This window comes from Ipomoea nil, unplaced genomic scaffold (assembly GCF_001879475.1).
Source record: "Ipomoea nil cultivar Tokyo-kokei standard unplaced genomic scaffold, Asagao_1.1 scaffold3377, whole genome shotgun sequence".
NCBI lineage: Eukaryota > Viridiplantae > Streptophyta > Magnoliopsida > Solanales > Convolvulaceae > Ipomoea > Ipomoea nil.
In genome coordinates this window covers 9,800-26,595 of record NW_017619805.1, presented here as the reverse complement: position 1 = coordinate 26,595, position 16,796 = coordinate 9,800, and the positions used below count along the sequence as shown (strand labels likewise).

The 16,796-nt window shown below is 42.1% G+C and overlaps 1 protein-coding gene across 1 annotated transcript; it reads right to left on the bottom strand.

Moving 5' to 3' along the window:
* Nucleotides 1–15,622: 15,622 nt before the first annotated feature.
* On the bottom strand, nt 15,623–16,423 carry LOC109170877 (trigger factor-like). Its single transcript, XM_019320014.1, has one exon. The coding sequence runs from the start codon at nt 16,421–16,423 to the stop codon at nt 15,623–15,625; it is 801 nt and encodes a 266-aa protein (XP_019175559.1).
* Between the last annotated feature and the right edge of the window lie 373 nt (nt 16,424–16,796).

The following is a 16,796-nucleotide window of genomic DNA, read 5'->3' as shown; positions in this document are numbered from 1 at the left end:
GGTGAGACGGTCCTGGGGTTTTAGGCCCTCGGGTGGGAATTGTGTAACTCCCCTCAGGTTTCCTTTTGTGTCCCAGGTGTGTCTCCCGGGGTTGGTTTGATATTTGTTGTAGTTGGGATGCCTTGACATAGGCTTCCTCGAGGGTTCTCAGTTCCTGTGTGGCCAGGGCTTTCCGGTATTCGGGATCGAGGCCTGTTATGAACTTTTTGACCTCGACCATCTCGGTGGGTACCAGCTCGGGGGTGAGGCGACCCAGTCTGCGGAATTGCTGGTAGTATTCCGTGATCGGGGCTGCCCCCTGTTTTAGGTGGAGGAACTCTTCGTATATGGTGGCCTTTAGGTGGTTGGGGTAGAATTGTTCCCGTAGTCGTGTTTTTAGGGTTTCCTAGTTGAATTCGGGGCTTCGTTCGTATGCGGGTCTTTCATGAGCCCACCAGGTGTCGGCCTCGTGTCTGAAGTAGAAGGAGGCTATTCTTACTTGGTGGTTTTCCGGGCATCTGGTTGCCCGGAATATCTTGTCGAAAGTCCCGATCCATTCCTCGTGGGTCGTGGGATCTTCGTTCCCTGAGAAGATGGATGCTTGGTGTGCCGAGACTTGGTGGTGGACTTCCAAGTTCTAGTTTGTTGGTGACGGTTGGGGAACAGTAGTACTCAGTGCCTGGGCAATTCGGGCCAGGCGTTGCAGATTCCGAGTCAAGAATTCCTGGGTGGGGAGTTTTGGTATCCCTACTTGTTTCCTTCTTGGCGCCATCCTGGTGTTCATGGGTCGATGTTATTTTGTATTCTTACCTTGATGCGATAAGTGGATGGGGAGTTTCTTTTAAATAGGTGAGGGAGGGTTATGTGTAGGTTTCACAGTCTCACCGCGCGTTCTAAGGTTCCTGAGCCCTATGTTCCTAAATACTTAGAGTTCAAGCCTATTGTCTTAAAGTTTACTCTTAAGAGTCTTATCCTAGGGTCAAACTTAGTCTCTTATACCAACTGTAACACCCCGAAATTTTTCAACTTTTAAGACTTATATAATAAAGGTAAGTTCTCATTGAATCCCAAAACGTAATATAAAGAGTACGGGGTGCTATGCCACACCTGAGCTAGAGAACTCAGGTGCACAGGCTAACTAACTAATATCCTCAATAAAGTAAATGCATAAACGTGGCACGCAGGCCGAAAGTGAAACTATCTACTTCTACGCTCCAAGGCTCTAGCGCGCTCCAGTGTCTACTCCTCTGTGCTTGAAAGCCAAATATATCTGTTCAGCGAGAGATGCTGGTAACCCACTCCAACGCGTTGAAATATAATACATATAGATATATACATAGATATATGAAAAACCATTTCGAAGCATGAAAATATGTCCTAAGAGACTCTAGCTTTCAAAACAGGGAATAGACTCGACAGATAGGGATAAGCGCAGCCAACAGTCATTATCAAGCATATACAATTCACAAGCGTATGGAAGACACTCGACAGATAGAGATAAGCACAGCCAATAGTCATAACCAAGCATATACGGTTTACTAGCATGTATCCTATGGTCACGATTTCAAAACGTTTATAACATCAAACCATCCATATCTCATCACATAGCACACTTTGTTGGCGCCACAGGACCAATCGCATGCCCATACATGAGGGTCAGCGCATATAGCTCTGACACGGCCCCGCAGCACCTTGCCCCGTATCGCAACCGACCGATGAACCGCAGCTCATCATAATGTTTGATCGCAACCAAACAGTGGACCGCAGCCCAAGAGTAGTCATCTGACCGCAGCCAGGAATATGAACCGCATCTCATGTAAAACGTTTGATCGCAACCAAACGGTTGACCGCAGCCCGAGAGTGTAAATTTGACCGAAGCCAGCTTCTGAACCGCAGCTCAGGAATAACCAATTTGATCGCAACTAAATTGGGGTATCATGCACACATAACACATAGCAAGCACATGCAACCCATATTAACACATTGGGAAGGGGGAGAAATCGTATAACGAAACCTATGCGTGATCATCCACATACTAAGAATAATCCTAAGGGGTTCATACTTCTTACACCTAGGCCAACGGGATACCAATTCAACTAGCATTTAATATATAAGACTCATTCATCCTACGAATGGCGCCCGAAACATCAAACTAGACATAGGCACGATAGACGGAGTCCGTTGGGACACCACGGGGGTCGGGGGAACATCAAACGGGAAGCCGAGATCCCAAGGTGGGATAATTTCCAGCGGGTAGCCGGTGGGTGACGGGTCACCCGCCGGCTGCCCGCCGGTGGCAGACTTCCGGGCAGTGGGTGCCCGGCGGGCAGTCGCCTGCCCGCTGCCGGCGACGTCCATCCTGGCCGCGGGTAAGTGGCGGGTCCCCTACCCCCACCTACCCCCCACTGACTCTTTTTCACCAATAATGCCCCGGGAACCTTTTTGGAACCCGAAACCATGCTTAGACACTTTAAAACGCAATTGATGGCAACACGTAGACAATTAACGGATCAAGAGCGAGAAACATACGGCACATATCCTATCATGCTTTCTAAACATAATTAACACCCCAAACATGCGAATTCCCACCCAATACATCAAGAATAACATCATACGAGTTTCACATTACATCCTAGGGTTCTAATCACAATTAAATCATCAAGAATGTAACCCATCTTTTAACACTAAGAAACAATATGATTTATCAAGAATATCACACAATCATTAGGAATCTAGGTTTATCAAGAATATCACACAATCATCAAGAATCTCTTTCCATCATCAAGATTATCAAGATTACCCAAGAAAGCATAACATCAATTATCAAGATCACACCATCAATATCGTAAACGAATCATCAACACACGAGAATGTAGAGGGATGCCTAGAGGGAGATCATAACTAGGAAAATAGGTTTTGTTGAGACATGGGTTACCTCTTAGCCTTAATTAATTTCCTTGGCTATGAATGGTCTTTCTCTAAGCCTTCCTTCTTTCTTGATTTCTCCTAGGGGAATTCTTGGAGCTCCTTGTGTGGTGAGAGATTATTGTGGTGTGGGTTCTAGGTGCCTCCTATGTCCCCCATTTATATATCTAAGAGTCCTAACTAGGGCCCAAATGCTATAGGCTTGCTAACTCTATTCCTTTTAGGACTAGGGGTTGGGTTTTTAGAGGTGAGGCCCACAGACTATGCTGGGCCTTTTCCTAATTAATTATTGTAATTTAATTCTTTCTTTGGATAATTGGTTAAATGATTAATTGGTTTTAGGGGTCGTAACACGGGGTGTTACAGATGCGCCTTCAACTAGTACACTCTTTTCAGTCCTTCTCCTTTGCGTAGCCTTAAGTGCAAAACAGGTTTTAATAAATGACAACCTTGTGGCTTTTGCAAGATTTCTGGTTCCAAGCCAATTCAATGCAAATTCTTCCTCAATTTCTGAATTTGTCCCAATGGAATCGGCTAATGCCTTATGATCGGATAATCGCCACAATCTCCAAGTTTTTGCTCTTTCAAACTCGACAAGCAGTGCACTGTTGGCTCCAAGAATAGGTACATCATCATCACTCCCATATTCAACACTTTCAACCGGCATGGGAAGGTTAAGGACAAATGGGTTTGGATTTGCCAAGGGTGCGGGTAAGTTGGTTATTGGGTGGCTAGATGTATCTTCATTGGATCTTATTGCGGGGGTGTTGGATCCCTCATTGCTCGGTTCACGGATAAATGTTCTTAGAGCTAGGGATGGGTTAGAGGTTTTTCATTTTCGGGTAGGTTTGGGTATTGTGGGGGCTATGGTTTCGGATGAACTAGGCCGAAAGAGATAGTTATGGTTTTGGATTAATTTGGCTTTGGACAGGGGTATGGTTTTACTCCTCAAGATTTCTCCAATAACAAATCCATAACCCACCTCTTGTTGAAACCAACCATTTACCAAAGGCTTGGCTTTGTCAACATGATCCCATAGCTTTTCATACAAAAACACTCCCCAATCAACACTAACATTGTTTATGATCACACTCATAACCATTAGTTTTTCTCTTGATAATTTATCACGGTAATAATATCTAGACTCAATGCATTTGTGAATGATGTCTAACAAGAGTCCATATTCCTTTTTCAAATCCTTTTTATTGCCATTTATTTTCGGTGCAACCTCGGCCCATGTGGCATCCAAATCAAAATCGTGAGTTTCGACTCGTAAGTCCGACTCCTCGAAATGAAAAAATCTTCGAAAATCATCTACGGTGATAGCCACATCTACACCTTTCACACTAGAGGTGACCGAATTTTCTTCAAGTTTAGCATTCAAATGGAATTCGGTCACTTCATCCCTATGAAATCCAACATGTCTATAGGTGCAAAAATTAAGTAATCCACAAGTTTCTAAAGAGTTCATAATTTTTACCCCTAAAGATTTGTCTTGAGCTTGAATGTTGAACCCATTGGTGTCGAGGATCATGCCACTTAGTACTCGGCTCGGCCTCTTCGTTCCTCCGGTAGTGATGGTCTCCGTCTCCATTTGAATTTGATCACTATCCATGAGCTTTGAACTTGATTTGAGTGAGATTAGTGAGAAGATGAGTTGTTCGGCAATGGAAGTCCAAAAAATTGAGGGGATTGGGTTTTGTGTTCTTGATGATTTTTGGGTGAGATTTTGGTGTTGGGTAGTGGGTATTTATGGGTACAATGATTTTGTGTAGAGGATTTGGAATGGGTGTGGAAGAATTTGAAGTGGTTTGGGATTCTCCTTGCTGCTTGAAGTCGGCCGGCGAGAATGGAGAAGAAGATGAAGTTCCACTTTTTGGGTTTTCTTCTCCTACCTGTTAGAAAAGAGGGTAAAACCATTGGAAATTACAGCTTTGCCCCATAGTGGATGGAAAGAGAGTATTGATCTCCTTGAGGATAAATTCGACCTTCCACATGATTTAAATTTGCCAACTCAGATTTAAATACTCCATTTGTGGGTACATAGCGCCAAAAATTGTGCTTCAAATAACCAACAACCTGGAGCAAATCAGATAAAAAAAAATCTCAAAAATAATCTGTTAGAGCAATAAATATATTCCAGATAAATATTATCACCTCGATTTCATATTTCAATAAAGCTAATGAAATCTCTGAATTGACAGATATATACCTAACAGTCTGAAAAGATTTTCAATTTCTAAAACAAATTAAATGATTTTGACTTTCCACAATCCCTTAACATAACTTTTGACTTCTGAGAAAGCAATTTTAGGCAAATATGCATGTAGGAAATTAATAAGTTCCTCCTAAGTATATGCTGACCCAATAAGTTCCCCCAAAAAATTGTTCCCCCTAAATTGCATATTCTTAAACACACTAAGCTTAAATAAATTAAACTAATTAATAACATAGTCATTAAATTACACATACTAATTATGCTAAAAACGTGACAAGTAAGTGAACATGTAACACAAATTTCACATAACTTAACATGTACGCAAATTTCGTAAGACACAATTAACATATTTAGGCACATATATATTTTACGAAAACATGTAAGCAATTAAATACATATCATACGTACACAAACATAACATATGCTCCAAAAAAAAATAAATTAAAACACGTAGGTTACATAAATAACACATTTCATACATAGTGCGAACACATTTTTAAAGTTTAGAAATGCTTAGCTCATTTCGATCATTCCCATTTCATGCCTTAGAGTTGCAAAACGAGATTCACATAACGGTTTTGTGAGAATGTCGGCAATTTGATTCTCCGTGGGAACACGATCGATTTTCAAATCTTTCTTTTCGACGTGGTCTCGGATAAAATGGTGTCGAACGTCAATATGCTTGGTTCGCGAATGAAGCACCGGATTTTGGGTTATGGCAATTGCACTAGTATTATCGCATAAGATGCTAACGTTTTCGCACTTAATCCCAGAGTCCAATAATTGTTGCTTCATCCACAAGATTTGTGCACAACAACTCCCAGCTGCAATATATTCGGCTTCGGCAGTGCTCGTAGCTATGGAGTTTTGCTTTTTGCTGAACCAAGAGACCAATCTTCCCCCTAAGAACTGGCATGTCCCTGAGGTACTTTTTCGGTCTATTTTACAACCTGCAAAATCTGTATCTAAATAACCAGTTAGTGTAAAATCTCCTTCTTTGGGATACCATAATCCCACATTGATTGTTCCTTTGAGATATCGAATTATCTTCTTGGTTGCAATCAGATGACTTTCTTTGGGCTTTGACTGGAATCTTGCACATACGCCAACCGAGTAGGATATGTCCGGTTTGCTTGCGGTTAAGTATAGCAATGATCCAATCATCCCTCGATACATCATTTGGTCGATATCTTTTCCTTCATCATCTTTATCCAATTTTTGAGATGTATGCCAAATTTCTTGATAAGATCTCTTGTGTACTTGGATTGATTTATGAAAATTCCTTCCTCAAGTTGCTTGACTTGCAGTCCCAAAAAGTAATTTAATTCCCCCATCATACTCATCTCGAACCTGTTCTGCATGAGCTTAGAAAATTTCTCACATAAAGATTTATCAGTACTTCCAAAGATAATATCATCAACATAATAAAATGTGATTATTTTCTTGAATTCTAAAGAGGGTTTTATCGACTAGACCTTTGGTGAATCCACAACTAATTAAGAACATCGACAAGGTGTCGTACCAAGCTCGCGGAGCTTGTTTTAACCCATACAATGCCTTCTTCAATTTGTAGACTTGATCACCAACGTCTTTTACCTCAAAACCGGGTGGTTGTTCGACGTAAACTTCTTCTTCTAGTAAGCCATTAAGAAATGCGCTCTTTCCGTTCATTTGATACACAGTAAATTTCTTGTGCGCTGCATATGCTAGAAATATCCGGATTGCTTCAAGTCGTGCGACGGGGGCGAATGTCTCATCAAAATCAATGCCTTCTTCTTGTGAATACCCCTTTGCGACTAATCTTTCTTTATTCTTAACAATGACGCCGTCTTTGTTTGCTTTATTCCTAAACACCCATTTAGTGCCAATTACATTTTGGTGCATTTGTCTTGGAACAAGTTTCCATACGTCGTTGCGCTTGAATTGATCTAATTCTTCTTGCTTTGCATCTATCCAACTTGGATCGGCTGAAGCTTCGTCAATTTCTTTCAGTTCCAGTTGCGATAGAAAGCATGAGAACATTGCATCCCTTGTTGCTTGTTCGTCCCTTGTAGATGATCGTGTTCTTACTCCGTCCCTCGGATTTCCAATGACTAAATCATGTGGGTGACTTCTTAGCCACTTTCGATTTGGTTTAAAACTCATTGGATTCTCAGAGTTTCCTTCTCCTTGGAATATCACTTGTTAAGATGTCTCTTATTGTGAATTGTTGACGGGTGCATCTTCGGGTTCATCTACTGGGATTTCTTCCGTTGGAATTCCGGATGCAATTTCGGTTGTAGGTGTAAGTAATACATCGGGTTCATCTACTGGGATTTCTACCTCCTGCAACACATTATCTTCCAACATATCATTAGAATTATTTAAATCACGATTACCTCCATTGTCTTTGCCATTTTTGTCATGATTTTCGTCGAACACAACGTGAATCGATTTTTCTACCACCATGGTTGATTTGTTGAATACTCTATACGCCTTGCTCGTAGATGAATATCCTAAGAATGTTCCTTCGTCCGCTCGCTCGTCAAAAGTCTTTAAATGAGACTTTCCATTAACAAGCACAAAACATTTACAACCAAATGTATGAAAATAGGTGAGATTGGGTTTTCTCCCTTTCCATAATTCATACGGTGTTTTGTTGTAAGACTTGTGGATTAGACTGCGATTTTGAGTATAGCACGCCGTATTGATTGCTTCGGCCCAAAATCTCTTTGGTAGTCCGGCGGCTGCTATCATGACTCGTGCGGCTTCCTTGAGTGTTCGATTTCTTCTTTCAGCTACGCCATTTTGTTGCGGCGTTTGTGCGACAAATAATTGATGTAAGATTCCTTGTGAGTTGCAGTACGATTGAATCACTCTGTTCACAAACTCTGTTCCTCGATCGGTTCGTATTGTTGTAATCTTCATGTCCTTTTCGACTTGTAGTAGCTTCAATAGCTCTGGCAACTTTGACAAGACTTCATCCTTTTTCTTGATGAATATTGTCCATGTGTACCTGGAAAAATCATCAACAACAACCAAAATATATTTCTTACCACTTATACTTACTAGGTCTACTGGACCAAATAAATCCATGTGCAGTAGACTTAGAGGTCTTGATGTTGACTCTTGAGCTTTGGGTTCGAATGATGCCTTGATTTGTTTTCCTTTTTGGCATGCATCACATATTTGATCTTTCTTGAACACAATATTGGGTAGTCCTTCGACTAGCTTATTTCTTGCAATCTTGTTGATGGTTTTGAAATTCAAATGATTTAGCCTTCTGTGCCATTCCCAACTAGCTTCATTCGAATTGTTTGCCATCAAGCACACAGAGCCCTTTGTTGTAATCCAATCTACAACATACATATTTATCTTTCTTGATCTGGCGAGTACGACTTCATTCGTAGATTCGGCCTTGACTTGACATTTGCCTTTGAAAAATTCTACGAGATATCCTTTGTCGCAAAATTGACTTGTACTAAACAAGTTGAAATTTAATCCTTCGACATAAGATACGTCTTCAATTCGTAGACCATTTTTCAAAATTGTACCTGTTCCTTTTGTCATTCCATATCGATCGTTACCACCGAAAACTACTTTTAGTCCTTCGATACTTTTGAACTCAACTAGACTAGCTTTATTGCTGGTCATGTGTGAAGAGCATCCGCTATCGAAATACCAAACTTCCTGCAAAAAAGATTAATTACTTTTAGGTACCCATACTTGTTTGGGTCCTTTTGTGTTAGTAATTTTTGGCATCCAAATCCACCTAGATCCCACTGATCCAAGAGTAGGTGATTTGTAACCATTAAAGACTCTATAATCATAACAGACTTGCGAATAATGCTTTGGTGCGGGTTGGGAAGCAGATAGTTGCTTGATTCTATGAAAAAGAGCAAATCTGGACTTGGTCCATGGTTTGTCATCAAGCGACCAATCTTGTTCTGAGGGATATAATCTCCCAGCCCCAATTCACGGAATTCTTCCCATATTCCTATGAGGTTTGTTGCACTAGACTCGTTGTCTCTCCTTTGAGATACAAATTTTTGCCTTCTAAAATTTTATTGCCTATCCGAGATATTAATTTTTGGAGTCGGTCTTGCAACATTTTTCTGGGCATTTATTTGATTACCAACTCCTTGTCTCTTTGTGCTATGCTGACTTTTCACAAATTTTACCAATGGAACTTTATTAATTAAAGTAGTTGTGACACCCCGAAATCCAAATTCGATTGAGGGATTAATTAAGTAATTAATCCTATATCAATTCGTAATTCAATTCCCTAAATTCCTGGAAATTCAATAGTCGGGGACTAGTAATTGACTAGTCAACCCCAAAGTCAAAGTTGTACCTTGAGCTTTGTAAGGAGTTCTCTTGTTTCCTTACACCTCTTCATGTTAGTAAGGGTATTCTTGACTTTTCACCTTGTGTTGGTATTGTAAGCTAACCTAGTAAGAACACCCTCATTTCTCTCCTTACACTTTCCAAAATTCTAGCTCCACCTTCTCTCTAAAAAGGTAGATAGCTTTTCTTCCAAGCCAAGTTGAAGCCTTGCCAAAACTTCAAGAGTTGTCTCCAAGATTCTAACTTTCATACATTTGGGCATCTAGGAGGGTAAGATCCTTGTTCATCTTGTGTTTTTAGTGTTTTCTTAGGTGTCTTTTCTTAAAGATAGAATCTTTATGATCTTTTGGTGTGTTCTTGAAGTGGGTGTGGAAGGTGAGTTTTGTTAGGAGCTTGGTGTGGTGTTAAGTGAAGGTTTTTGGTCTACAAGAGGTAACCCATGCTCTACAAAATCTATTTTGCTTACCTATATGAATATTTCTTGGATTCTACATGTGTTTTGCTATGAAATGTGAGTGTTTATGCATTGTCTTGTGAAAATGCATATCTAGAGCTTGTGTAACACCCCCCAAACAAGACCTATATAAAAGCCTTAGCACATGCAGATTAAAGAACAAAACTAGCACAGTGGAAGATAAAACGAAACTGGAAACAAGGATAGGCTAAAAGAAAGGGGTTACCTACCACTTCATCCTCCATCAAGCCCTCCGACTCAGCCTGAGAACGCGCCATCACAAAAACTCTTCTGGGTGGCCTAGCTCCGACAGCTCCGCGACCCGAACTCCCTCCTGGTGCTCCTCCGGCTCTCGGGGGTGGCGGCAACGCTCTCTGACCGGCAAGCTGGGGACACTCCGCGACTTTGTGACCACGATCCCCGCATCAGAAACACCTAAACGCTTGACCATAATAATCATGGCCCGCGTGCACCTTCGTCTTCAACAACCAACCGACTTAGCTTGATCCTGATGCTCCACCCTGATAGGTCCTTGAGAAGAAGATGACACAGCCTTGACTTGAAAACTCGGCCGGGGCTTCTTGAAGGTGGAAGAACCTCCGCTCTCAACCCTCTTCCTAACTAGCTCAAATGATCCTTTCTGAAGCTGCTGAACACGATACAGATCCGCGGCACACAGATACGCATCCTTAAGGGAGCTGGGCCTACTCACCGTCAATGCTTTTCGTGCCTCATAATTCAGACCGGCAACGAAACGCTCAACCTTAGCAAGCTCTGTAGGCACAAGCATCCTTGCGAAGCGCGCCAACTCTAAGAACTTCTTGTGGTATTCGACCACAGATAAGGATCCTTGCTGCAGATGAAGGAACTCATCAAACATGGCGGCTCGCACATGCGTTGGGTAGAACCTTTCGCGCATTCTGTCCTTGAGCGCGGTCCAATCAAACCCAGGCTCTTCAAGGAAGGTCGGACCTTCGTGGACCCATCACAGATCAGCTTCTTGGCAGAACTAGAACGTTGCCAGTTCTACTCTTCTCTCTTTGGGGCAACCCACAACGATGAAGATCTTATCAAACACCCTCGTAGCCACTCTTCCAAGACTACCGGGTCTTCTTGTCCGGCGAAGGTTGGCGGTCGATGCCCCGACACCAACCGACCTACATCGCGATGCCCAGTAGGGGGAGGAGGCGGCACAGCTTGATTGTTGCTCAGCAAGGCTTCACTGAGCATCTGCATCGTCTGCGTCAGCTGATGGAGATTCTGAGCGAGCTGCTCGTTGGTCGGGGTCTCCTGGGTGCGAGCGCGGGGACGAGGAGGCATCGCAAACTTCTACAACCACAACGAGGTTACCAAAAAGAGCAAAAAAGCAAGACAGAAAGCAACACACAGCTCACCACACAACCTAGAGTCTTAAGCGTAACACTTAGCTTCTTAAGGTCGCTTAGAGGTCTCAAAACACACTTAACCACTTAGAAAGTCTAGACTTAACCCTTCCTAGGCTCAAAACCAAGGCTCTGATACCAATTGTAACACCCCCAAACAAGACCTATATAAAAGCTTTAACACATGCAGATTAAACAACAAAACTAGCACAGCTGAAGATAAAATGAAACTGGATAAAAGAAATCCGAACGGGGTGTCACGCCACGTCTACCAAACATGGTAAACGCTACGGCAAACAATTTGCAAGTGTATACATCTATCTCAAAACATCAGTCTAAAACTACATTGGCGCACAGGCCACAAAACAGGGATGAGGGCACTAAGCTACCAGGCACTGGACATTGCGCTCGTCTAAACATCTCCTAAAAGATACAAAGATAAACATTGGGACGACGCCCGGTTAGCGAATAATGCTAGTAACCCACCAATATCGTTAAGTATCATATATAGATAGATATAAGTCATAAAAACCATTTTCGAAAGAGAATACATATATATAAGTGTAAAACCAAGAGTCAAAGCCAACATAAGACTCATCACTCACAAGGATAACACGGGAACACATCCCAAACCACAAATGTTAACCACAACGCGAAAGATAAAGACTCACCCAACGGCAACACATGCCAAAGCAACACATGCCTCCGTGACTACACACGTCACGAGAGAAGAACACACAACGCCGGCTTTACAAGCCCTCGCAACATCACCCATCACGAGTTGGTATGCCTTCCTTATGCCCGGTTCCAACCTTATGGCTACCCCCAACCTTGTATCTTCTTTCCAACCATTACCTCCAGGACCCCTGTAGTTCTTAGTCCAACCTTATTCCCCCGGGACCGTCGTCCCCCACCAACGACCACCAACGAGACCACCAATTCACGGCAACACATGCCCGGATAACACATGTTATCCCCCAAAAACGTGGACCCATCACTCAGGCCACAACTCCATAATCATGTCACGGCCACCACGAGGACCGCTGCAATACCTTGGTGACTAGTGTCCCATACCACTAATTGTGCAATCCAGGTAAAGCCACACACGCACCACAACTCAACAAGAATCAAACAACGGATCACAACGAAGGTATGAAACATACTCAATCAAGGATGTTGGTCCCGATAGATTGTGTGGTGAGTCTAGAGGGGGGGGGTGAATAGACTCTCGTTTTTCTTTAGTTTTTAAAAGAAAAACCCTGACAACACTTTTGAGTAAGATAAGCACAGCGGAAAGATTATAAAGTGAGGGTTGCACGAGTTTGATAAAATGTTAAGAGGAGTGATGAAAAAGATGATATGCAAGCAGTAAAATAAAGCAATAAGTAAGGAGAAGAGTGAGACGAGATTTTATAGTGGTTCGGCCAAACGTTGCCTACTTCCACTCTTCTTCCACAACTGCTGGAAAGATTGCACTATCACTCTTTAGTACAATTACACAAAGACTTCCTTGATCACTAAGCCGGACAGCCTTTGAAGGTTTTTCAACTCCGAGAGTTTACTCCGCCTCTATCAACTTCTTCTTCTAAGTTGAGGTTGGTAAGAAAGTATTTCTTGAGTCCTCCAACTGTGAAGTCTTGATGGTGTGGGATGATTGCTTCAAGAGTGCAAGACTTCTTTCAAGATGTAGGGCAGTGATGGATGATCTACTTCAAATGCCTTAACACCTTAAGTGACTGGTTCGCAAAAAGCTTTGAGATTGTTAACTTTTCAAGGACTTTTTGCAAGTGAGTGAGTAGAGTGATAATGAACCAGCACCTTCTTAGTTGATGAAGGTTGGTTTATATAGGTGATGAAAATTCATCCGTTGGAGGGAGATGAATTTTTCGAACCTTTTATCTGTTGGACAAGGACCATGGAGCCTCATGCATTTAATGCTCCATTAATGGGTTTGTACTATGTAGCCGTTGAAGGTATGGAGGACTTGATGGCTTTTGTCTTTTAGCTCCAGAGATAGTTGGTTTATATAGGTGATGAAAATTCATCCGTTGGAGGGAGATGAATTTTTCGAACCTTTTATCTGTTGGACAAGGACCATGGAGCCTCATGCATTTAATGCTCCATTAATGGGTTTGTACTATGTAGCCGTTGAAGGTATGGAGGACTTGATGGCTTTTGTCTTTTAGCTCCAGAGATAGTACAGCTTCATTAAATGCTCTTTGGAGAGCGTGTCCCATGAGTTGAGGTCCTTATTGTCCTAGGATGTTGTCAAATCAGACAGGTAGAACATTCTTCTTGTTGATGAGAAGAAGAATACTTGTTGGGATAGTCTTGAAAAGAACTGTCTTCTTAATGACAACTCCTTCTTTCGTTGCTGTGGAGTCTTCTTTCGTCTTGATCAGCCTATCTTCTATTCATAACTCTTTTCGTGTGTTTGTTCTAGCTTAACACGAATTACATATGAGTTATGGCAACTTTCGTCTAGAACGAAAGTAGCGATACAAGAGAAACGTAAGAGTTAGGGGTCTACTTTCTACATTACATTGGTATCATCAAAATCCTAATACAAGGTTCCTAACAATTTCCCCCTTTTTGATGATGCCAAAACCTATACTCTTCTTATAAGGCTGAAAAAGTGCTCCTTAAGGATATTTCTATTAATAACACAGCCATTATCGAGAGTTTACAAGTATTTTCTACGAAGAAGCAGCAGGAATAAAGACAAGGACTTTTTAACTCAGACAAGTGACACGAGATGTGTGACAATGAGAGTTACATAGATATTCAGATAAAATCATTACAAAAACTCTGTCAAAAGAAATCAAAACAAAGGATAACTTACATTTCTAAAAGATTCAACCTTTGCTGAGCTTCCTTCTTTCTTTCTTAATTGTCCTTCTCTTTCTGTCTTCTTTGTGTTCTCTCGTAGTCTATCTTCTCGTTGATTCTTGCTCTGAAAGTCCTGATTGGATTGCTTCTGACGAGCTCTTCATATCCTCCTTTGATGTTTAGACTCGTGTAATTGTTATAGGCTTCTCGAATGTTGTTGCCTTCCACTATTCCAGACTTCCACCAGGAGATCAGTTCAAACGAATTCATTCCTTCTTGATAGCTCTTGCATGACTCTTTATGCACTTTGAAAGCTGCATTGTACGTGACATTATTAGGAGAGTCTTTGGTTACATTTGATAGATCTTCGATGAGATTCTTAATCCTTTCTCTTTCTCTAGCTTCATCATCTCTTCTCCTGATCTCTTCATTGTGTTTTTCCCACAACTCCTTGTTTTGTCTTTGAATCCTTTCGTTCTGAGTGCTCATGTAGTTTTGCCTTGTGTGGTTGTCTTTCTTCTTCAACCATATGGGATTGTTGCAACCTTCAAATCTCTTACCGCTTCCTTCATCGTATGGGACATAGTCCACGAAGTTTCCAATGCCATCCATGGTGACTGAGGTATTTTTCATGAGCCTTTGTCTTAGTTTTTCTTGATCTCTTCTTGACAGTCCTGTGAAGAAATATTTGGCTTCAGAGCCGAAAGATTGTCGAGCCTTGTGAGGTCTGTCTTGAGTGCGACCATGGCGTCTTTGATCATGGGACTGCCCACGAGACTTAGGAGGTGGATGAGAGGGATTTTTGTGACCCGAGACTTTGTGAGGAGAGACTCGCTTTTCCGAAGATCTTTCTTTCGTGTTATCCCTTCTTGGTTGGTTGTCATCATCCTTATCTCTGTCATCATTCCTATTTTCCCCCTTTTTGGCATCATTAGCGCAGGCAGTAGGAGGTACAGAGGGGATTTGGCTGATTGCAAGCAGGATGTCTTGAGCATATCCCAGAATTTGAAGAGCATATTCACCAAGTTGATAGGAATTGTCTTGATAAGTGTCAATCTTGGTACAAGCTAGGTCAACACGTTCCTTGAGGCCGTAATGAGAATGCTTAATCTCGTGTTGCTGCCTAGCGACTTTGTTTGAACTCTCTTCAAGATCAGAAACTCTTTTCACCAATTGCTTAAGAGTTTTGTCGTGAGGAGGATTCGGTTGCTGTGGTTGAGATTGTATATCAAGGAGTAGATTGACTTTTTGACACAGGTCATTCAATACTCTCGTGTCCTTCTCCCTTAGGGCGAGATATTGCTTGTGAATCAGTTCAGCTGAATGAACAATTTCTCGCATGAGGTTCATAATAGTCCGTGGGGACTCAGCGATAGAATCGTCCTCAATGTGTGTTGGAGAAGAGTTTCTGTGTTCATCATGATGTGGTGCTTCCGGATTTTCACCATGCATCGAGTGGCCATGTTCAGGTGAGGCTTCCTTTCTGTCCTCATGAGCTGGAAGATTATGTTATTGTTGTACAGATTCGTTCAGATGCGGAATGATAGCACGAGACGAGTGAACTGGATTTTTACTGGATGCTTCATCCGAGTCTTCGTCTTCAGATGGTATTTTCAAGAGAGGTGGTCTTTGTGGACAGTTAGCATAGTCCGTTTCGACCAATATAGTGTGGCTATCTTCTGGTTCTTCTTCTTCAGCACCTTCTCCTCCTTCTTGATTATTGTTATCATCATTATCATCATCATCAGTATCATCAGTACCACTGTTGTCGTCTTCTGTTTCATCATCATTGTTCTCGTCTTCATTTTCTTCTTCATCCTCTTCTTCGATTTCGTTGCCATGAACATCTTTCATTCCACTAGCACTGCCTTTGGGATCTCGAGGATGATCTTCTGCCATTTTGGCTTTAATTTTGGATAGCAGCATGATGTAGCGAAGTTGTTTCAATTCGGCTTCAGTCACTGGATCCATGGGAGGTTTATGAAGAGGAACTACCAAGGGAGCTTTGTCCTTCCCGAGAGATCGATGAGTTATTCTATAAGAGTACACTCGGTGGATCTCCTCAATTCGCACAGCCTTTGTGACGTCCTGAGTTTCAAGCCATTGAAGTGCGAATTCTTCTTTATCGATCATGGCTTCAAAAGTTTCGAGAAAGGTTCTGAGAGGTGCCGTGTGCCACTTGTGCCATTGTAGAACTCGATTGTAATCTCTTTCAATCGATTCTCTGAGAGATTTATCGAGGGTGTACCGGTCTGGAGAAGATTGACGAGCAGATGGTTTCGGGACAAATGATGTTTGAGCAGCTGTCATCTCGTCTACTAGTGCAGGTTCTTGTGTCAGAATTACCTGCTCTGCAATAGTAGGTTCTTGTGGAAGAGATTGAGCATCATTTGGAGCATCAGAGGCTGCTTTCGGGATGTCTTCTGAAGAGCCCGGCTCTTGTGGAAGACTTTGACATCTTTCCTCCATTTCTACAGTAGCAGGTTCTTGTGTCAACTCTCGTAGGAGTTGCTCTGCTAACGTAGGTTCTTGTGGATGAGGAACAGGAGATGCATCCGGATTGATGGATTTGTGAGCAACGGGACTTCTTTCGGGCAGAGAAGTTTTCAGTTCCCCCTCAGAGGTAGCTACTTTCGGGATGTCTTCCCCCTGTGATGTTGCTCTTTTTGATAAGGGTTCCCGG

What these genes read in the sequence shown, in the direction of transcription:
- LOC109170877 (XM_019320014.1), bottom strand. Translation starts at nt 16,423, where the DNA reads ATGACAGCTGCTCAAACATCATTTGTCCCGAAACCATCTGCTCGTCAA.